Source organism: Oncorhynchus mykiss, chromosome 27, assembly GCF_013265735.2.
Source record: "Oncorhynchus mykiss isolate Arlee chromosome 27, USDA_OmykA_1.1, whole genome shotgun sequence".
NCBI lineage: Eukaryota > Metazoa > Chordata > Actinopteri > Salmoniformes > Salmonidae > Oncorhynchus > Oncorhynchus mykiss.
In genome coordinates this window covers 26,351,673-26,374,946 of record NC_048591.1, presented here as the reverse complement: position 1 = coordinate 26,374,946, position 23,274 = coordinate 26,351,673, and the positions used below count along the sequence as shown (strand labels likewise).

The 23,274-nt window shown below is 41.5% G+C and overlaps 1 protein-coding gene across 1 annotated transcript; it reads right to left on the bottom strand.

The window, feature by feature from the left end:
* Window positions 1-9,238: 9,238 nt before the first annotated feature.
* On the bottom strand, window positions 9,239-17,586 carry mmp13b (matrix metallopeptidase 13b). Its single transcript, XM_021588256.2, has 10 exons — window positions 15,470-17,586; window positions 14,867-15,111; window positions 14,531-14,679; window positions 14,177-14,302; window positions 13,931-14,086; window positions 10,727-10,847; window positions 10,498-10,631; window positions 10,168-10,327; window positions 9,956-10,059; window positions 9,239-9,841 (listed from the first exon to the last, which is right to left on the bottom strand). The coding sequence occupies exons 1-10, from the start codon at window positions 15,566-15,568 to the stop codon at window positions 9,741-9,743; spliced, it is 1,395 nt and encodes a 464-aa protein (XP_021443931.2). The 5' UTR covers window positions 15,569-17,586; the 3' UTR covers window positions 9,239-9,740.
* Between the last annotated feature and the right edge of the window lie 5,688 nt (window positions 17,587-23,274).

The following is a 23,274-nucleotide window of genomic DNA, read 5'->3' as shown; positions in this document are numbered from 1 at the left end:
GGGAGGTAAAATAGAGGGGAGGAGGATTGGCAAACAAGCTGCAAAAACCTTATTCTCACGGACTGTGGGAATGATACAGCACTCGAGCAGGTGTGTACACATCTCCATCTACCTCTGACCTGCTCATAAGACTTTTATAAGGTAAGGGTTCTTATTATCCTTATTGGTTATTTGGGTTGATTGAAATAGGCCAGAGAGGTAATAATTGTGTCCTCCACGGGCTCCTGTGCCACAGTGGTTTGGCTCTGAGATGTAATTACTACAAAGGGAAGGAGCTTTTGGGGTGTGTAATTAGTTCAGGCATGCAAGACCAGGGTGTCTTTATTAACTTCTCCACGCTCGCTTGAACCGCTATCAGACAGATGCAATCTGACCTTAAAACGGACAGATCCTCTAGAGCAGAGAGTTATTGAAGCAGCTAATTCATTTAGCTCACATAGCTTATTGCTTCATGGTTCACTGTAAACTGCAGGATTTGTCTGGCCTTAGAGGATTGCCGCAGTTCAAGGGAAAAGGATATTTCTTTCCTCATAAAGCTGGGGTTTGTTTAGACAGCACAGGCCAACCTGATATTGTTTGCTGCCTGGCGGGAAACAGTGGGTGAATGAACACAATGTTTAGGGCTTCTATGCAGGGCAACAAAGGGAGCTGACACACTATGTTACGGGTTGTGAGGACGGGCCATTGTCGTGTCAGACAACTACAACAGACTTACTGGGCTTGTGTGTTTTGCTTTCTGGTGTTCATTTCTGTGACATTAGATATAATGTAGGCTATGGTATCCAGTCATCAGTTTACAGACACACTTATCCAGAGCGACTTACAGGAACAATCATTATTAAGTGCCTTGCTCAAGGGCACATCAACAGATGTTTCACCTAGTTGGCTTGGGGATTTGAACCAGCGACCTTTCGGTTACTGGCCCATCGCTCCTAACCGCTGTGCTACCTGCCACTACATGTACATTATTTTGATCATATTTTATTCCAAAATCAAATTGGCTGGAGACCAGTGTTGCATGTTGGAATGCAGCTCACATTGTTAGATACCTCCAATCCAATCTTTGTTATTTGTTTTGTATGGCCTTTATACATAGTTTTGCATAAGAGTACGCAGATGAGAATTAGCCTTCCAAATTCTTAGCCAAAGAGAAATTCACAGGGATTTCAACCACAAATCCCCATGCCAGACACTTACTTTGTATATTTAAAACTTGATTTGCCATTATAGTAAAAGTACTACAATAACTATTGTACGCTAGCCTATGAAGATCCCTCTGATTTGAGTAACTGAGCCAGTGAGACTCACCACTTTGTTAACATTCTGTCCAGGATCATCTCTGATTGATGTGTCTGTGGCGAACATGCAAAGAACGTCAAAGAATGTGTCTTTGAGAGTTTTTAACCAGCGAATCTCCCTTCACTGAAGGTTTTCTTTATCAACCTGAAAGCAGAGTCACTATCAGCAGCCTAAACCAAGCTCTAGCCTTCAAACGGGTACGAACAAACTGGCTGGTATGTAGACTGTTTGGGTATGGTAACCAACCTGTTCTGACCTACTGTTCACAAAAAACTTTAAAAAAGTGAATTTCTGAAGAAACAAATTCATGCAGGATGTTACCATTTGCAAGATGATGGCAGTAGTGTTACGACTTTGAACATGGGCAAATTGGCAAATTAGAATGTTCCTCATGACCCTTTGAGTTTGTTACACAGGTGACTCATTACTGCCTGTGATCAAATAATAATGTATTGATGCATGATAAAGCAGAACTGATAACGTAGATGTATTAAAATAATCCACTTTTCCTCTGAATGAGATGTCTGTAATACTCTCTTAAGTTCAAGTCAAAAGTCAAAGCCCTATTTTGGGGAAAGAAATGTCATGTACAACTCACAATGTCTCTTTTCTGGCTCTTCTCTATGGGTCTTATTCAGGGACAGCGTTTAACATTGCTGTTAGAATTTCCTTCCAACTGCCTCCAGAGAGCATGACCTGTCCAGCTGGCTGGGCTGGGCCTGATGGGAAAGAGAGCTATTGGCTCTGTCAGCATCATATTAGAATTAACTGTTCATTGACTACAGCTCAGCGATCAACACCATAGTGCCCACAAAGCTCATCACTAAGCTAAGGACCCTGGAACTAAACACCTCCCTCTGCAACTGGATCCTGGACTTCTGACGGGCCGCCCCCAGGTGGTAAGGGTAGGGAACAACACATATGCCACGCTGATCCTTAACACTGGGGCCCCTCAGGGATGCGTGGTTAGTCCTCTCCTGTACTCCCTTTTCACCCACGACTGTGTGGCCAAGCACGACTCCAACACCATCATTAAGTTTGCTGACAACACAACAGTGATCTGATCACTGACAACGATGAGACAGCCTATAGGGAGGAGGTCTAAAGACCTGGCAGTGTGGTGCCAGGACAACAACCTCTCTCTCAATGTAATCAAGACAAAGGAGCCGACAGTGGACTACAGGAAAAGGATGTCCGAACAGGCGCCCCATTGACATCAATGGGACTGAAGTGGAGCGGATCGAGAGTTTCAAGTTCCTTGGTGTCCACATCACCAACAAACTATCATGGTCCAAACACATCAAGACAGTTGTGAAGAGGGCACGGCAGCACCTTTTCTCCCTCAGGAGACTGGAGAGATTTGACATGGGTCCTCAAAAAGTTCTGCAGCTGCACCATTGAGAGCAACACTGGTTTAATCACAGCTTGGTAAGGCAACTTCTCAGCATCTGACTGTAAGGCGCTACAGAGGGTAGTGCATATGGCCCAGTACATCACTGGGGCCAAGCTTCCTTGCCATCCAGGACCTATATACTAGGTCAGAGGAAGGCCCAAAAAATTGTCAAAGACTCTAGTCCCCAAGTCATAGACTGTTCTCTCAGCTAGCGCATGGCAAGCGGTACCGGAGAGCCAAGTCTAGGACCAAAAGGATCCTTAACAGCTTCTACCCCCAAGCCATAAGACTTCTGAACAACTAATCCAATGGCCAACCGACTATCAACATTGACATTACTTTACAAATTATCTCGACTATCCTATACCCCCGCACACTGACTCAGTACCATTTAAAAAAATTTAAAAAAACATTTGTCACAATTGATGCAGGGAAGGGCTGCTGTCTTATCGGCTCTCACCCAACCATGCTATTTTGTTAGTTTTTTTGCATTGTTCGTCTCTTATGACTGAAAAGAGCTTCTAGACATCAGAACTGTGATTGCTCACCTCAAACTGGATGAAGAGTTCTTCTTCAATGAGTCAAACGGGGGGGATATACTACTACAGACACCCGACCAGGCCCAGATCGCCGTGATTCGCTGGAGAAGGAAACTGAGATTTTGTGGAAAAAGATCAGGGTGCCTTGTGAAGACGAGCGACGAGTGGCTAATCTGCCCTTGCCTTCCATCTTGCTAGCTAATATTAATTCGCTGGAAAAAAATGGGACGAGCTGAAAGCACACATTTCCCGCATTAAACACTGTAATATTGTATGTTTCACCGAGTCGTGGCAGAACGACGACATTAAGAACATACAGCTGGTGGGTTATACACTCCATCGGCAGGACAGAACAGCAGCCTCTGGTAAGACACAGGGCGGGGGCCTATGCATATACAGTGGGTCTACAATTGTGTTTCTGGTGTCCTTTGACAGCTCTTTGGTCTTGGCCATAGTGGAGTTTGGAGTGTGACTGTTTGAGGTTGTGGACAGGTGACTTTTATACTGATAACAAGTTCAAACAGGTGCCATTAATACAGGTAACGAGTGGAGGACAGAGGAGCCTCTTAAAGAACAAGTTACAGGTCTGTGAGACCCAGAAATCTTGCTTGTTTGTAGGTGACCAAATACTTATTTTCCACCATAATTTGTAAATAACTTCATTAAAAATCCTACAATGTGATTTTCTGGATTTTTTTTTCTCATTTTGTCTGTCATAGTTGAAGTGTACCTATGATGAAAATTACAGGCCTCTCTCATCTTTTTAAGTGGGAGAACTTGCACAATTGGTGGCTGACTAAACACTTTTTTGCCCCACTGTATGTGAACAACAGCTGGTGCACGATATCTAAGGAAGTCTCTGGGTTTTGCTCGCCTGAGGTAGAGTATCTCACGATAAGCTGTAGACCACACTATATACCTAGACTTTTCATCTTTATTTTCCATAGCTGTCTACATACCATCACAGACCGATGCTGGCACTAAAACCATACTCAATGAGCTGTATACCACCATAAGCAAACAGGGAAATGCTCTTCCAGAGGCGGCACTCCTAGTGGCTGGGGACTTTAACGCAGGGAAACCTAAATCAGTTTAACCTCATTTCTATCAGCATGTTAAATGTCCAACTAGAGGAAAAAAAAATCTAGACCACCTTTACTCCACACACAGAGACACGTACAAACCTCTAGACCACCTTTACTCCACACACAGAGACACGTACAAACCTCTAGACCACCTTTACTCCACACACAGAGACACGTACAAACCTCTAGACCACCTTTACTCCACACACAGAGACACGTACAAACCTCTAGACCACCTTTACTCCACACACAGAGACACGTACAAACCTCTAGACCACCTTTACTCCACACACAGAGACACGTACAAACCTCTAGACCACCTTTACTCCACACACAGAGACACGTACAAACCTCTAGACCACCTTTACTCCACACACAGAGACACGTACAAACCTCTAGACCACCTTTACTCCACACACAGAGACACGTACAAACCTCTAGACCACCTTTACTCCACACACAGAGACACGTACAAACCTCTAGACCACCTTTACTCCACACACAGAGACACGTACAAACCTCTAGACCACCTTTACTCCACACACAGAGACACGTACAAACCTCTAGACCACCTTTACTCCACACACAGAGACACGTACAAACCTCTAGACCACCTTTACTCCACACACAGAGACACGTACAAAGCTTTCCCTTGCCCTCCATTTGGCAAAACGGATCATAATTCTATCCTCCTGATTCCTGCTTACAAGCAAAAATTAAAGCAGGAAGCACCAGTGACTCGGTCTATAAAAAAAGTAATCCTTGGTGTACACATCACAGACAGGTCCACCTGCACAGACAGTGATGTGAAGGTGCAACACCGCCTCTACAACCTCAGGAGGCTGATCCAGAGCGACTTAAAGTAGTGAGTGCATAAATGTTTGTACTTGTAATCCGGCAGGCTTTATTCAAATAAATGTTTTAAATATTTTTATTTATTTAACTAGGCAAGTCAGTTAAGAACAAATTCTTATTTACAATGATGGCCTAGGAACAGTGGATTAACTGCCTTGTTCAGGGGCAGAACGACAGATTTTTACCTTGTCAGCTCAGGGATTCAATCTAGGAACGTTTCGGTTACTGGTCCAACACTCTAATCACTAGGCTACCTACCACCCCAGGTACAGTGCCTTGCGAAAGTATTCGGCCCCCTTGAACTTTGCGACCTTTTGCCACATTTCAGGCTTCAAACATAAAGATATAAAACTGCATTTTTTTGTGAAGTGGGACATAATCATGAAGTGGAACAACATTTATTGGATATTTCAAACTTTTTTAACAAATCAAAAACTGAAAAATTGGGCGTGCAAAATTATTCAGCCCATTTACTTTCAGTGCAGCAAACTCTCTCCAGAAGTTCAGTGAGGATCTCTGAATGATCCAATGTTGACCTAAATGACTAATGATGATAAATACAATCCACCTGTGTGTAATCAAGTCTCCGTATAAATGCACCTGCACTGTGATAGTCTCAGAGGTCTGTTAAAAGCGCAGAGAGCATCATGAAGAACAAGGAACACACCAGGCAGGTCCGAGATACTGTTGTGAAGAAGTTTAAAGCCGAATTTGGATACAAAAAGATTTCCCAAGCTTTAAACATCCCAAGGAGCACTGTGCAAGCGATAATATTGAAATGGAAGGACTATCAGACCACTGCAAATCTACCAAGATCTGGCCGTCCCTCTAAACTTTCAGCTCATACAAGGAGAAGACTGATCAGAGATGCAGCCAAGAGGCCCATGATCACTCTGGATGAACTGCAGAGATCTACAGCTGAGGTGGGAGACTCTGTCCATAGGACAACAATCAGTCATATATTGCACAAATCTGGCCTTTATGGAAGAGTGGCAAGAAGAAAGCCATTTCTTAAAGATATCCATAAAAAGTGTTGTTTAAAGTTTGCCACAAGCCACCTGGGAGACACACCAAACATGTGGAAGAAGGTGCTCTGGTCAGATGAAACCAAAATTGAACTTTTTGGCAACAATGCAAAACGTTATGTTTGGCGTAAAAGCAACACAGCTGAACACACCATCCCCACTGTCAAACATGGTGGTGGCAGCATCATGGTTTGGGCCTGCTTTTCTTCAGCAGGGACAGGGAAGATGGTTAAAATTGATGGGAAGATGGATGGAGCCAAATACAGGACCATTCTGGAAGAACCTGATGTAGTCTGCAAAAGACCTGAGACTAGGACGGAGATTTGTCTTCCAACAAGACAATGATCTAAAACATAAAGCAAAATCTACAATGGAATGGTTCAAAAATAAACATGTCCAGGTGATAGAATGGCCAAGTCAAAGTCCAGACCTGAATCCAATCGAGAATCTGTGGAAAGAACTGAAAACTGCTGTTCACAAATGCTCTCCATCTAACCTCACTGAGCTCGAGCTGTTTTGCAAGGAGGAATGGGAAAAAATTTCAGTCTCTCGATGTGCAAAACTGATAGAGACATACCCCAAGCGACTTACAGCTGTAATCGCAGCAAAAGGTGACGCTACAAAGTATTAACTTAAGGGGGCTGAATAATTTTGCACGCCCAATTTTTCAGTTTTTGATTTGTTAAAAAAGTTTGAAATATCCAATAAATGTCGTTCCACTTCATGATTGTGTCCCACTTGTTGTTGATTCTTCACAAAAAAATACAGTTTTATATCTTTATGTTTGAATCCTGAAATGTGGCAAAAGGTCGCAAAGTTCAAGGGGGCCGAATACTTTCGCAAGACACTATATTTAATTCCTGATATGGAACTTGATGTGTGGTGAAAGATTGTTACATAGAAAACACTAAACTACATAGACGACAGAAACATGAACTAAACATGTACTGTATTTTAAGAGGGGGTGATTTAAGAGTTCAGACAAATTGATGACACAAGCGAGTTATGTTATTATGTGGTTGTTATGTTGGTTTGTTGTCTAGGAATTCCTCACACTCAGCCATACCCTCTTTCCAAACCCTATCTAATCTAGCAGGCCTGATGCGTACTCACTGTCAAAATAATCAGTTCCACCAACTGTGTTGTTTGCGGGGAGGGGGGTGCGGGGAGTTTAAAGAGCTTGCATCACACTCAGTAGTGGTGGTTTGAGATGGGATTTTTCCTAAGGAAAAGGGACACATCCTGAGATTGTATGGCCTCTCTCTCTCTCTTTTCCTCCCATCTGGTTTCCATCAGAGGTGCCAAGATTGGAGTTACTTCCAGCAGGACACAATAGAGCACCTCCATGCAGTTAACTATTTGTGGGTCTTTACTCTGCCTGAGGTGTTTTCTTAACACAACTCAATCCTTCATTTGAAGTTATTTTCTTTAGGTGTTTCATTGTGTTATCACGCTACATGTTACATTTCCACACTACATTGGGTTTGCTGACAGACAGTAAATGGCCAATATCAGTCAGGATGGTAACAATATGAAACATGACCGGTTTTGTATCATTTTGAGACCTTATGGATATTTTCCTATATCTTCTTACCTATGGTCGGGGGAGAGGGACATACCACCGGCCAACAACAGAGCTTGTTTCAGAGAAATCAGTGACGCAGCTAACGAGGAAACCAGAAGACTAGGTGCCTGCTCTGTAATTGCATCCACATGGTCCGGCCCAAAGATTAAGTTTCTTAAACTCACGAGCTTCATCGCTATTTTTGTTGGTAGTCTTGGATCGCAACTGCTCCACCTTGGAGAGTCTTGGAGCCTGTCTGGACCTCAGAAGCCTCATGCTGACTCACTGATGCATCATAGATACCATTCTGATCAGTTCAGCTCAAGAACATGTACTAAGAACATAACTACTAGATTTAATCTCTATTTGCTCACTCTAACATACATGATTTTATCAATGGACTTGATTTATACTTTTTGTAAGGCTTGACAGAACGAACTAAAACATTTGAGCAACATAAGCTGCTACAGTTTGGCACTGATAGGGTTGTCAATTTTCCCATAGTTGAGCTAAGATGCATAGTATGCGGGTCTGTGGCTGCATCTTAACGCGTAGAGCTTTCCTTGGAAGAATCACAGCATTTAATGAGTGACTCATGTTACTCAGAGTATCCCATTTTTGTTTGGGTGGCTGAGCTCAAAGTAAACCACCATTCAGACTGAGCTCATGGTAAACAACCATTCATACCAGAGGAGGATGGTGGAAGGAGTTATAGGAGGACTAGCTCATTGTAATGGTTGGAATGGAATGCGGTTTCCATGTGTTTGATGTGTTGGATTAATTCCATTCCAGCCATTACAATGAGCCTGTGCTCCTATAACTCCTTCCACCAGCCTCCTCTGACTCAGACTGAGCTTGCAGGAAACCGTGTTGACGTAGCACCCTCTTGTGGTGTAAACCTAGAACTGCTGTTTGGCCAATGGCAATACAAGGATGTGTCCATGTAAAAACAAGCAGGGAGGGCCGGGAAAGTCAATACCTACAACAGAATGGCAGAGCTATGCCAACTCAGCTGCCAAGTCATCCCTGTTGCAGTATTGATGACAAAGAGGGAGTATTTTGGCAGTTGTGGCTGGTTACTCAATACCGTGGCATGGTGCTGTGTAGGTGGTTTGTGTGCACTTGTGATTCATAAGCAGTCTTTTATGCAGTCTGCTCTATCTATTTTGTATACTTCCTGACCACAATAACCTTAGATGATCCAAGATCAAACTATGTGGTAGTATGACAACGCCTGCAAAAAAGCACCCAGTGTAGAACGTGGTCCCATAAATTCCCATCTCTTCCCATCCCTATATCTATTTTCCTACATCTCTTACCAAACGTATCATCTCTTCCCATGTCTCTTACCATATTTTTTCCAAACAGATGCATTTTGTCTTGTTACAGAATAGGTGTATTTTGAGTATGATGTGGGCCTACACGTCGAACACTAAATGTTGCTATAGAGTATTTAAATCACAAACACTCAGACAATGCCATTTGCACATATTATTTTATTCATGAAAATGTGTCATTAAAATTAGTAGTATAAACATTCACAGTCCATAAAAAGCATTAGCTCGTACTCTAGATTTGGTGTCCTTGAATGCCATCTATTGGTGGATCTGCAACACATTACTGTAACTTCCCCAAGTAACATTTACATACAGAGAGAAATGCAATTACAGTATTCTAAAGTATATCAGAGTGGTTTCTATCCCACCCTTCAATACTATAACAAGTCATGTGAATATGATGCACATTTTCTGATACCCTAAAGCAAGACCCTGCATAGTGGTTTCCACATTTGTTCGATGCATAAGCCAACCGTTTTCCCATTCCCAATAAATATTACACCTACTTTAGTCTTCAGACATGCATTTTACATGCTGTTTTCCAGCGTACTTTGAGATGAGTTACAAATAACAAACAGGTGTCCTGCACAAATGACCTATTGGTACGTTTCCCATAAAATAACATTAGTTCTCCACCAGTGGATCAGCAGTTGAGAAAAGAGTTTGTCCTAACAATCTGAATGACCTTCCTTGCACTGTAGCTGTATTCAAACTGTGTATGTTCATGGAAGAAATGCAAATATCCTGCAAGGAGAAAGTAAGGATGAATTTGTTAGAGAGAGCTATTTATTATATATTCAAAGCAAATGCAACGGAAACTACATAAGAATATTATTGAAATTAGTGATTGTGATATACCATATTTATATAAGGCAGCATCCACCTCATCTCCCATTCCAGGGAAATCCATCTCAATGGATCTTGGGAAGCCACTGTCCATTGTGTTAGTCTTCTCATCATAACTGTCAATAAGACACAACCAAGACTATAACCTATAATGAACGGTTATGTTTGCAGATATCATCTCTCAACAAGACTAGACCAGACCAGTCCAGACCATACCGTCCTACCTCCAGAACTGCTCTTCAGAGAACAGAAGGGTCTTGCCGGTGTCTGGGATGTACACAGCAGCATCCACCCTCCGCACGGTCTTGGGGAGTCCCAGTTTATGGATGTATTTGGGGTAGCCCTCCACTAGGCTGTAGCCGTTCAGGGCCCACATTCTAATACCTGGAAAAATATTACAATTTGTCAACGAAATTAACCTATGACTCTTGCACCGACATCAATTTGATTAGATATCTACTGTATATGTGATGGAAATGAGCAAAGTAGAACTGTAATTGCATATTCAAAATGACAGAGGACTATGCCAACAGTGTTGCCAGCATGTAATTCACCACTGAATATGAAGACCATGTCTTTCTCAGGGTACTCATAGGCAGCATCCACTTTGTTTGGGAGGGAGGGCCAGGTGGATTTGATCAGGGTTTGCTCAGGCTCTGCAAACTGAGGATGGAGACGCCAGTAGAACCTGTCATCAAATAGAAAACATCAACACATACATTTTGTCAATTTTAACCTTATAGTTTGTGCAGAAAAGTTCTCATGAATGGACACACTCCCTACCTGTCTTTGAAGATGATTGTTTCTCCTCTGAGCTCAGTGACAGCATCAAAACTCAACATGGGGTCACATTTGTTTGGGGCATCTGGCTTGGGCTTCACTTTGCTGTCATTGGGGTTCGGGCCTAAAGGATTGAACCGCATAATGAGCGTTTCAAAATATGACTCCAGTGGGTGGAATTACAGTACCAGTCAAAAGATGGACACACCTACTCATTTATTTTCTACATTGTAGAATAATAGTGAAGACATCAAAACTATGAAACAACACATACGGAATCATGTAGTAACCAAACAAGTGTTAAACAAACCCAAATATATTTTAAACTTGAGATTCTTCAAAGTAACCACCCTTTGCCTTGATGACAACTTTGCAAACTCTTGGCATTCTCTCAACCAGCTTCACCTGGAATATTATTCTAACAGTCTTGAAGGAGTTCCCACATGCTGAGCACTTGTTGGCTGCTTTTCCTTTGCTCTGCGGTCCAACTCATCCCAAACCATCTCAATTGGGTTGAGGTCAGGTGATTGTGGAGGCCAGGTCATCTGATGCAACACTCCATCATTCTCCTTCTTGGTCAAATAGCCCTTGCACAGCCTGTAGGTGAAATGGGTCATTGTCCTGATGAAAAATAAAGTCCCACAAAGCACAAACCAGATGGGATGGCGTACCGCTGCAGAATGCTTTGGTAGCCATACTGGTTAAGTGTGTCTTGAATTGTAAATGAATCACTGACAGTGTCACCAGCAAAGCACCACCACACCATCACACCTCCTCCATGCTTCACAGTGGGAACCACACTTGCGGAAGTCATCCGTTCACCTACTCTGCGTCTCACAAAGACAAGGCGATTGGAACCAAAAATCTCAAATTTGCCAAGTGTGTGCAAAGCTGTCATCAAGGTAACGGGGTGGCTACTTCGAAGAATCTCATTGTTCGTGTTTCTGGGCCAAAGCAAGTCTCTTCTTCATATTGGTATTAGTAGTGGTTAATTTGCAACAATTTGCAACAATTTGACCATGAAGGCCTGATTCACGCAGTCTCCTCTGAACAGTTGATGTTGAGATGTGTCTGTTATTAAACTCTGTGAAGCATTTATTTGGGCTGCAATTTCTGAGACTGGTAACTCTAATGAACATATCCTCTACAGCAGAGGTAACTCTGGGTCTTCCTTTCCTGTGGCAGTCCTCAAGAGAGACAGTTTCATCATAGCACTTGAAATTTTCCTGATCGACTGGCCTTCATGTCTTAAAGTAATGATGGACCGTCATTTCTCTTTGCTTATTTGAGCTGTTCTTGCCATAATATGGACTCGGTCTTTTACCAAATAGGGCTATCTTCTGTATACCACCCCTACCTTGTCTCAACACAACTGATTGGCTCAAACGCATTATCTTCTTGGTGACAGGGAGGGCAGTATTGAGTAGCTTGGATGAATAAGGTGCCAAGAGTAAACTGCCTGCTACTCTGTCCCAGATGCTAATATATGCATATTATTAGTAGTATTGGATAGAAAACACTCTGAAGTTTCTAAAACTGTTTGAATGATGTCTGTGAGTATAACATAACTCATATGGCAGGTGAAAACCTGAGACAAATCCAACCAGGAAGTGGGAAATCTGAGGTTTGTAGTTTCATTTAAGTGATTGCCTATCCAATATGCTGTGTCTATGAGGCCAGATTGCACTTCCCAGGGCTTCCAGCAGATGTCAACAGTCTTTAGAAAGTTGTTTGAGGCTTCTATTGTGGAAGGGTGTCGAATAAGAGCTGTTTCAACAAGTGGACTAGGCTGAGGCCAATCAGTTGTTTACTGCGAGGTCACGCCGTTCCTTCTTTTTCCTCTGTAAGGAATACGTTATTGTCCGGTTGGAATATTATTGAAGATTTATTATAAAAAGACTAAGGTTGATTGTAAACATCGTTTTACATGTTTCTACAAACTGTAATGGAACTCTTTTGACTTTTCATCTGGAGTTTGTGCTCGCGCATTGTGCCTTTTGGAATAGTGAACTAAACACACAAACAAAACGGAGGTATTTGGACATAAATATAGACGTAATCAAACAAAACGAACATTTCTTGTGGAAATGGGAGTCCTGGGAGTGCATTCCGACAAAGATCAGCAAAGGTAAGTGAAGATTTATAATGCTATTTATTTATGACTTTTGTTGACACCACAATTTGGCGGGTAACTGTATGGCTTATTTGTGTGGCTGAATGCTGTTCTCTGATTATTGAATATTGTGCTTTTGCCGTAAAGCTTTTTTTAAAAATCTGACACAGCGGTTGCATTAAGAACAAGTTTATCTTTAATTCTATGTAAAACATGTATCTTTCATCAAAGTTTATGATGAGTATTTATGTTATTTGATGTGACTCTGCAATTTCTCTGAATGTTTTGGAGGCATTTCTGAACATGGCGCCAATGTAAACGGAGGTTTTTGGATATAAATAGGAACTTTATCGAACAAAACATACATGTATTGTGTAACGTTGTGTCCTGGGAGTGTCATCTGATGAAGATCGTCAAAGGTTAGTGATTCATTTTATCTATATTTCTGCTTTTTGTGACACCTCTCTTTGGTTGGAAAATGGCTGAATGCTTTCTGTGACTAGTTGCTGACCTAACATAATGATATGTTCTGCTTTCGCCGAAAAGCCTTTTTGAAATCGGACACTGTGGTTGGATTAACGAGAAGTGTATCTTTAAAATGGAGTAAAATACTTGTTTGGTTGAGGAATTTTAATTATGAGATTTCTGTTATTTTGAATTTGGCACCCTGCAATTTCACTGGCTGTTGGCGAGGTGGGACGCTAGCGTCCCGAACGATCCCGGAGAGGTTAAGAAGGAAAGAAATTCCACAAGGCACATCTGTTAATTGAAATGCATTCCCAGCTGACTACCTCATGAAGCTGGTTGAGAGAATGCCAAGAGTGTGCAAAGCTGTCATCAAGGTAAAGATAGGCTACTTTGAAGAATCTCGAATATAAATAGATTTTTATTTGTTTAACACTTTTTCGGTTACTACATGATCCCATATGTGTTATTTCATAGTTTTGATGTCTTCACTATTATTCTACAATGTAGAAAATAGTACAAATAAAGAAAAACCCTGGAATGAGTTGGTGTGTCCAAACTTTTGACTTTTCTTTTGACTTAATTATCTGTAACTATTTTCTGTTTGTGGTAATAAGTGGAACACTAACCATAAAGAGCTTGAATGCCGGTGATATCATCCTCAGACAGTGGATAACCCTGGCTGTAGGAGTAGACTGGGTACATCAGAGCTCCAGGATCAGAAGAATGGGACAAGCCAAGGGCATGGCCAAACTCATGAGTGGCGACCAGGAAAAGGTTGTAGGCTACAGGGGAGGAAATATGTCAGTAAGTAATCATTGATTAAATGTCATACATTTTCCTTGATCCCCCACGTAAATGTACCAAATATTTACCGTCTGAGTCTATTGACCAATGTTCATCTTCATCAAAGTGTGTGTCTCCTCCAATGTCTCTGCCAGGGGGATAGGCATGGGCTAAGAGACCGTCAGGGCCATCAAAGGGGTTGAAGTCTCCATGTTCTAAAGACAAAGAAAGGCCAGGGAAAAAATGATGTTTGAGGATGGTTTCAGTAAGTGTTGCAAGCATTCAATCAATTTATTCTATGACAGGGTCTTGCACAACTCTAAACAATGTTCACTGAATGTTGAACAAAACTACAGTAAGATTATCAAATTATTAATCAAGATATTCTCCATATATTCTGTATAGTCTATCAACTGTAGGCCAGAATAAAGAAATTGGTCTACCTTTTGTCCCAAATGCTATCATGATGTCAGCCTTCCCCTCGTGCAGTTTCTTGAAGGTCAGAGGAGTGACATTAGCCCAGATGTTGAAGGCTTTATGGATAGCTCTGTCCACATCAGCCTTCTTCAGATCAGGAGTATAATTCACTATTCTGAAGGGCATTTCAAGAGAGAGGAAACATGTCTTCATTTAAGAGAAACTTGACAAGTTTTATCCAAAGTAATGAAAGCTGATAATATCCATTGATTCCAAGGTCATGTGGTATATGTGGAGTAAATTAACATTATTACACCAATACCATAAAATAAATATGACCCAGAGTGTTTGAGAAGCCTCACCTGAAGGTCACATTGGTATTCTGCCATTTGAGGTGTCTGGGGAAGTGGTTATATTCCCCCACGTCAGGGACACCACACCTGGCCATGCTCATCAGTTCCAGGGTGTTAGCGTCCAGGCTCCCTGTCACTTGGAGGTTGAAGAAGGACTGCATCTCCCTGATCTTAGTCTGCATGGCGTCTGACGACCTGTGGAACGGGGTTCCCTGAAGTCCAGCTCGAAGGTTGTAGAACCTGCGGAGGTATTTCTGAAGAGGAAACAATAACATAAGTTAACACCTTCATGATATGTAGCTGTTTAAGCGTGGTCATATGGAATGGATGTAATTTAAATATGGTCATTTAAGGAGCAAAATCACAAGAGAAACACAGGGTTCAATTTGAGGGGTTATATTATTTCAACAACGTCTGGCATATTGTATGCAATTAACAATTTTGTTCAAATAAAATAATGCTAATTTTGTTTATACTATACATTATCGCATTTATCCTTATTTCGAGTATGAGGATAACTGTAAAATCAATATTCAAAACATAAATATTCAGTGCACCAAACAGAAATGTATAAACAAAAGGACATCAGAACCACAGATTTAATTGGCTTACCTCGGCTAATAGCCACTTGTCAGTCTCCTCCGGAGATGACAGAGGCATTGCAAATGACTGAGCAACCACCACAAGGAGCAGTAAACCTGTGATTTCCATCTTGTCTTGGTGGCATCCAGCACAGTGACTGACTGGGGTCCAGGAGCCAAGTCTGTTTTTATACTGAGTGTTTATTTTTCTAAACGTCTGTGATTCATGCCACTTCCTCCTCAGACTGCCTAAACTGCTGGTAGTTCAGAAAAAAGAGTGCTTGTGGTTTAGTAAACTGCTTTGAACACACCTGAATAAGCAGTGATGTCACATTTTTTGACCAAATGTTCATGACAATTTTTTTTAAAGATTCAATGAATACATATGGCAAGTGACCAGTTATCTGAACTTTTGTGACGCTATTTTATGTTCTTCCAAAGATAAATATATCTCTAAATTCCTCTATAACGAAAAAAATATATTGAGCTTTACTTAAGAAAGTTAATTAAATACGTTATCTTTAAATGGTAATGTGCATACATGTCGATGAGTACACATGCTATTTGTAAAACTTTCAGACACCCATGACTGTGATACACTTCCATGTTATTTTGAGCAAGACAGAGGATGACAGTTGGTGGCCATAGAGAAATCAGTTAAAGGGAAAATCCACTTGAAATACAACCTAACATGATTTACCGCATACCTTGGCAGAACAGGATGTGCGTACCTAGAACAGGATATGTATTTCACATGTGGTCACTGATATAAATGTATATATTAGATTATATTGGATAAGAGTAGCCTGTGTCCCAAGTTATAGCAGCAGAGTTTAAGTACTGGGGGCAGGGCAGGTCAAGTCATGCCCTGTCACTTGTATGTCTGCTGCTTCTGTGTGTCTGCTTGTGTCTGTGTTGTCACATGTTGTCTTCAGTCTGCTATAACAATGGAATTCCTGAACCCAGACTCCAAGCCAAGAGGGCTATTTTATGGCAATTCACAAATAACATGACAAGCAGCCTTACAACAGGCATGCAAATAACATTCTTAACTGCAATTAACTTGAAGTTTCTGACAGAGTTAATGGGGATTAAAAGCTCGCCAAACATACAAAGTGCACCTCATGCAGATGCTGTTAAGATCTAATATAGGTATTTATGAACGTTGGCTGACGCTATTATACCTACGGTATATCACTGTTTATCAGAGACTTATGACTATGTTGAGAGAGAGCATTAGCTAAACTATTTTAGACTGTGGAAACAGAGTCACTGAGCTGAGTCATATTTAGGGGAAGTTGGCTGGGGGATTTTTGCAACTGACTAAGATGGTCACCCACATTCACAACTAACTAGAACATAAATAATACATCCAATTAAAACTTTAACATAACCAATAATACGTTTATGTCACTGATGGTAGAATGATACAAAAGAGAGTCATTTTGCATTTAAAAAGGTTTCTTTATTGGTTAGAGGGGAACATTGGAGGCTTCAGCACCAGAACTGCTTCCATCAGTAAGCATCATTACCTCACAAGGGCCCGATTCCGACCCGAGTTAAGCAGATGTAAATTTAATGTAATTCCATTTTTATGCACTTTTCCCTCTACACATATTCTGACCTTGAACTTAAGCATGGGAATAGTGTGCTACTCACCTGCTATTCATTTTGGGTGGAGATCTAAGAGATGAAGGTGTGCCGGTGTAACCGATGTGAAAATGCTAGCTTGTTAGCGGTGGTGTGCGCTAATGGTGTTTCAATCAGTGACGTCACTTGCTCTGAGACCTTGAAGTAGTTGTTACCCTTGCAGAGGCTTTTGTGGCTCGATGGGTAACGATGCTTCAAGGGTGGCTGCTGTTGATGTGTGCAGAGGGTCCCTGGTTTGAGCCCAGGTAGCATCTACTTCATTTTTTTCCAATAGAAATAACGACATTCTCCGTGCACTGTAATTTACAGCGTATTAAGAGTTATTGACAAGAGCTAGGTAAATGAGTAATCGATTTGGATAAGGAAATTCTGAATATAAATGACACTTTATATATACATATATTTATATATATTTTACCTTATAATTGCTGGAGACAATGTGAAATCAGTCATTTTGCAGCAAACTGAAGCATTTCAACATATAAACTTTCTCACAGTAAAGATTATGAAATGCTGTGCCATTATGCAGAATTTAAATTGTACAGCCTTCTAACTTGCACGGATGGGCACTCTCAAATATCTTTACTTTATGTTACCCCCACTTTCACGGTTTCTTATTTCTATCATGTTAAATACTGTATTACCCTGTTATTTCCCTTCAGTTGGTATAGCCTACATTATCATTAAATTCCATTTTACCTTCATTTGCTTCTTCCTTACACACCATCATGACCATGGTGTTGTTGCTGAGGATTGTTAGTAACAGTTGGTAATATAAAAAAATAATTAAATCGTAATAGAGCAGAGCACAAACCAAGCCACAAACCCGACGCATGGTGCAATAATTTGCTGTGTCATCACACAGTTCCATGGTTAGTGCAGGCGATAGACGAGTGTATAGCCTACAATTGTACACCATTCTCCCTATTATAATTCTATGTACACTACTCTTTCAACATTACTATGGGTTAAAGAACTGATTTCTTTTCAAAATGAATCAAACCATTTTCTTTCTTTTGTGAGTAAATACTTTCCTAACCCTAAATAATCTGCAATATGAGAGTATTTTTAAATCTACCAATTGGTGCTGAAACATAGACTAATATGCCTATATTTAGATGACTTTCTTTAATTGATTCCTAATATTCCGTTCTCGAACTAAAAGGTACACCGTATTTAAAGGGATGGCGTAAGAAAAATGTACTGAAAACCCTATTGAATGGAGATTCCACAAGAACATCTCTTGGCCAGCAAGTGGGAGGTATTTTTCAGCAGTTAAATTACATTTATTCAGAAAACGCAAGGGAACCACGCATGCAAATCCAGGTACACACCTTCATAAGGTAAGTCTAAATATCAACTACTGAGAAGTGTGTAGGAAAGGCATTGGTAAGGAAGGCGTAATTTCCTAAGTCTGAATCAGGCCCACAGGGAAGAGCAGGAAGCTACTGTGTTGATTAGAGTGGTCAGTACCACTCTAATAGTAGGCTATGCTGATGTTGGTGAAAACTGTCTACGTACGTAGAGCAGTTGAGTACCAGCATGGGAAATTCCTATAAAACTGTTTTCTTCCATAAAAGAACAACTTGTCTTTCCTACTAGCACTGACTTTGCTGATACATAATGTAGGGAAAATGTACTTTACACGATCATGATGTGTTGTTTCAACTAGCTATCTTAAGATGAATGCACTAAGTCGCTCTGGATAAGAATATCTTTTAAATGACAAAAATGTAAAATACATTTTTTTTGGTTACGTCATGATTCAATATGTGTTATTTCATAGTTTGGACGTCTTTACTTTTATTATATAATGTAGAAAATAGTACAAATAAGGAAAAACCCTTGAATGAATAGTTGTGTCCAAACTTTTGACTGGTACTGTAGTTCAAGAGAAATGCAAGATTTACATTCCTAATACAACCCACCAACCCCTGACTATTGTTGTTACTTATTATCCCATTTGTGACAATTTTGACAAGTTTATGATGTTATAGAATTCCATTTCCAAAGTACACTTTGTCAATATGTACATTGTTACTTCATGTATGGCATTGAACGAGCTTCAACGCCATACAACACTCCTTCTGTGGCCTCCAACTGTTTTTAAATGCTATATAACTAAGTGCATGCTCTTCAAACGATTGCTGCCCGCACCCTCCCGCCCGACGAGCATCACTACTCTGGACGGTTCTGACCTAGAATATGTGGACAACTACAAATACCTAGGTGCCTGGTTAGACTGTAAACTCTCCTCCCAGACTCACATTAATAAGCATCTCCAATCCAAAATTAAATCTAGAATCGGCTTCCTATTTCGCAACAAATCCTCCTTCACTCATGTCGCCAAACATACTCTCGTAAAACTGACTATCTTACCAATCCTTGACTTCGGCGATGTCATTTACAAAAAAGCCTCCAACACTCTACTCAGCAAACTGGATGTAGTCTATCACAGTGACATCCAATTTATCACCAAATCCCCATATACCACCCACCACTGTGACCTGTATGCTCTTGTTGGCTGGCACTCACTACATATCAGTTGACAAACCCAGTGGCTCCAGGTCATCTATAAGTCTTTGCTAGGCAAAGCCGTAGCCTAGTGGTTAGAGCGGTGGACTAATAACCGAAAGTTCAAATCCCGAGCTGACAAGGTACAAATCTGTCGTTCTGCCCCTGAACAGGCAGTTAACCCACTGTTCCGAGGCTGACATTGAAAATAAGAATTTGTTCTTAACTGACTTGCCTAGTTAAATAAAGGTAAAACATTTTTTTTATCTCAGTTCACTGGTCACCATAGCAACACCCACCCGTAGTACGCGCTCCAGCAGGTATATTTCACTAATCATCCCCAAAGCCAACACTTACTTTGGCCGCCTTTCCTTCCAGTTCTCTGCTGCCAATGACTGGGACGAATTGCAAAAATCTCTGAAGCTGGAGTCTTATATCTCACTCCCTAACTTTAAGCATCAGCTATCAGAGCAGCTTACCGATCACTGTACCTGTACACAGACAATCTGTAAATAGCACACCCCACTACCTCGTCCCCATATTATTACTTACCCTCTTTCTATTTTGCACCCCAGTATCTCTACTTGCACATTCATCATCTGCACATCTATCACTCTAGTATTAATGCTAAATTGTAATTATTTTCGCCTCTAGGGCCTATTTAGTGTCTACCTCCCTACTCTTCTACATTTGCACACATTGTACATAGATTTTTCTATTTTTATTTTATTTTGTGTTATTCACTGTACATTTGTTTATGTGTAACTCTGTGTTGTTGTTTTTGTCGAACTGCTTTGCTTTATCTTGGTCAGGTCGCAGTTGTAAATGAGAACTTGTTCTCAACTGGCCTACCTGGTTAAATAAAGGTGAAATAATTGTTTTTAATGAAACTGTCAATTAATTGAAATTGAGAGAGCGGGAGCAGAAGACAAACAGAGGCAGAAGACAAGAAGTGGAGAGATAAAGAGAAATAAATAGAACAAAAGAGACAATTGGATTACAAGTCACTAGCTATGTCATATGACATCTTCTCTTTCCATCATAAAGAGACTCATCTATACAGAGATCAAATGACATGACCCACCACTGGTTTGTAGGAAGTGGCTCCATGGTTCTCCTAGCCTTCTGATAGGCTTATAAGATTTCATCATACTGTTTCCACCGAGCCCCACAATTCAGATCTGCAGACTATAGCAAACTAAGTCCTGCACCAGAGGAAGATTAAGATATTGAGATTAAGATGGGGCTTTGGGGTTGTTTCGGGGTCTAGGGGAAGGAGTAAAGGGCTGAGTGGAGGGGGTAGAGGTTGTTTTGAGGTTTAGGGAAAGGGGTAGGAGTAGAACGCTGGGTGGAGGGGGTCTTACCTCCCAGTTGTAGGGGTAGAGCGTGTCTAGCATCCGGTAACCGTTGACCAGACTGAGGTGGAGGGGCGCTCCACTTATCACGATGTCACACAATGAGGCATGGTCTGGTGGGCAGATGTCTGCCTCGCCAGCGAATTGCGACACAGTGAGGGTGTGGACAGAGGGGTAGGAGCGGGTAGGCTGGATACTGGACAAACCACCATCCACGTAAGACTGTGGTTACACACACACACACACACACACACACACACACACACACACCTTTATAGCAGTCGCTTTCAAACCTCTCCTCAGGGACCCCAGCAGTTCCATGAATTTGAACAATTCCAGAGCTAGCACACCTGATTCAACTTGTTAACAAATTAATTAAGCCCCCGACTACTTGAATCATGTGTGCTAGTTCAGGGCTGAAACAAAATCATAAAACGTTTGCTGATAGCCTGACTGGAGTGTGTCTTGGATACAGGTGTAAAGATGTTTGAGGGTGTGTATTAAGTGAAAGTGTATTACAATTATTATTATCCTACAGAGCAGCGCAGCAGACATTTTATCCACACAGACACGTTCCCCGCCAGATGCAGGAGCCCCAGGACACGCTCCCTGATCAGCCGCTCCAACCTCAGCATCTCATCACGCACCATGTCTGCATCACCCAGTCAGCATGGCACACACAGAGAAACACAGACACAGACAGAGTTAGCATGGCACACAGTCGGTATGGCACAGATGTAGGCTACACTTGCAATATGATTCAAACATGAATCACTGCATCTCTCATTACATGTACCTTCATCCAACATTAAAACATCATCACCAAATAAACCTTCTCACCCAGACTGGATCTACAGACCAGGGCAGCAGCTACTATGGAGCCGACGATGCCCCCATGACATTTGGGGCCCCTTGTAGCACCCACAGGGCCCAGTCCAACATGCTCTCGGCCACACCCAACTGGTATGTGACCTGGAACCCAGAGCCAGAAAAGGAGATGGACAGAAGAGCAGGCTCAAACTGACCAGCAATAGTCAGACTGGACAGAAAAGGAACAGGCATATACTGTTGCCCAGTGGAGAGAGACTGACCATCCACAGACTGAACAGCCACAGACTGCCCCCTGAGAAGAGGTTCCATAGACTGACTAGCAAAGAACTGCACATTGGAGAAGGACTGAACAGCAACAGACTGACCACTGGACTTTGCTGGAGACATGTTTAGGCTGCAGGAATGGGAAACAATTGGACTCGACCTTTACTGTCTTTGGTGTACATGGAGAGGAGAGGAAAGGACAGGATGTCTGGCTAGTCTTCTTCTCAAACTCTGAGGTTTCAAACTCATTCTCTCCAGGAGACTATCTGAACTTTTAGCAGGCTGAGTGGTAGAGTGGTTCCTTTGCAAACAAGTCCTACATTTCACATCAACATCTATCTTGTTTGAGGTTCTGTAAATCGTAGTGAGTAGAACCGAAGTACTCCAGTTGAGTTGTTCTTTAAAATAGTCCACTAGATAGTAAGTGTATCAGTTCATACTAGTACAGTCTGATGACAGTGCTTAGCAGCGCCTGGTTCTCTAAATGGAAGGTGTGTCGTCCTCAATGTTGAACAAATCAAATTAAATTAAAAGCAATCAGTTGGAGGCCTCTTCTCTCCCAGATCTATTATTTTCCAGGGTTTGTGTGTGTCTTGTCTCTCTCTCTGCTGTGTTGTGAATGAATAGTCTGCTCTGCTGTCTCTCTGTGCTGTATGAACAGGAAGCTGGTCTATGTAGCCATGGTAATCAGAGCCCAGGGCCCTATTCAAAGCGTCTCTGAGAATGACTGCTGATCTAGGATCAGCTCCCCTCTATTATTCATTATAATTTAAAAGCTAAAACTGGTCCTAGATTAGCACTCCTGATCTGAGATACTTTGTGAATACGGCTCCATGTGACATTCTAAAGTATCAATCTGCCGTTGCTTCAGCACAGAGAATGATCTGATTTCCCCACTGCATCACAACTTGAACCATGGTGCCCTGCTGCCGACACCACATGACAGGGGTGTATTCACTAGAAACTAAACAGAAGTAAACAGAAGCAAACGGAACAAAACAGGGCAGAATCTACCTTAACTTGTCCAAAATAAACTTTTTATTTCAAACGGTTTCCATTTCTAAAAGTTTTGCCACGGTGTCCAACTAATACATACACCACTGATCAGGGTGCCTAACCCCCACAGGGTCTCAAAGACTGGAGTCTGTGTATTGTTTGGTTTAAGGATAAAATCTGCATCAGCTCTGCATGTGTTGCTTGTTCAGTTCAATGATATAACAGA

Coding starts and splice junctions, on each gene's coding strand:
- mmp13b (XM_021588256.2), bottom strand. CDS start 15,568: ATGGAAATCACAGGTTTACTGCTCCTTGTGGTGGTTGCTCAGTCATTT. Junction 10,328..10,497: donor CATGGTCTTCATATTCAGTG/GTGAATTACATG, acceptor ATATTTTTCCAG/GTATTAGAATGTGGGCCCTG. Junction 9,842..9,955: donor TGCTGCCTTATATAAATATG/GTATATCACAAT, acceptor TTCTCCTTGCAG/GATATTTGCATTTCTTCCAT.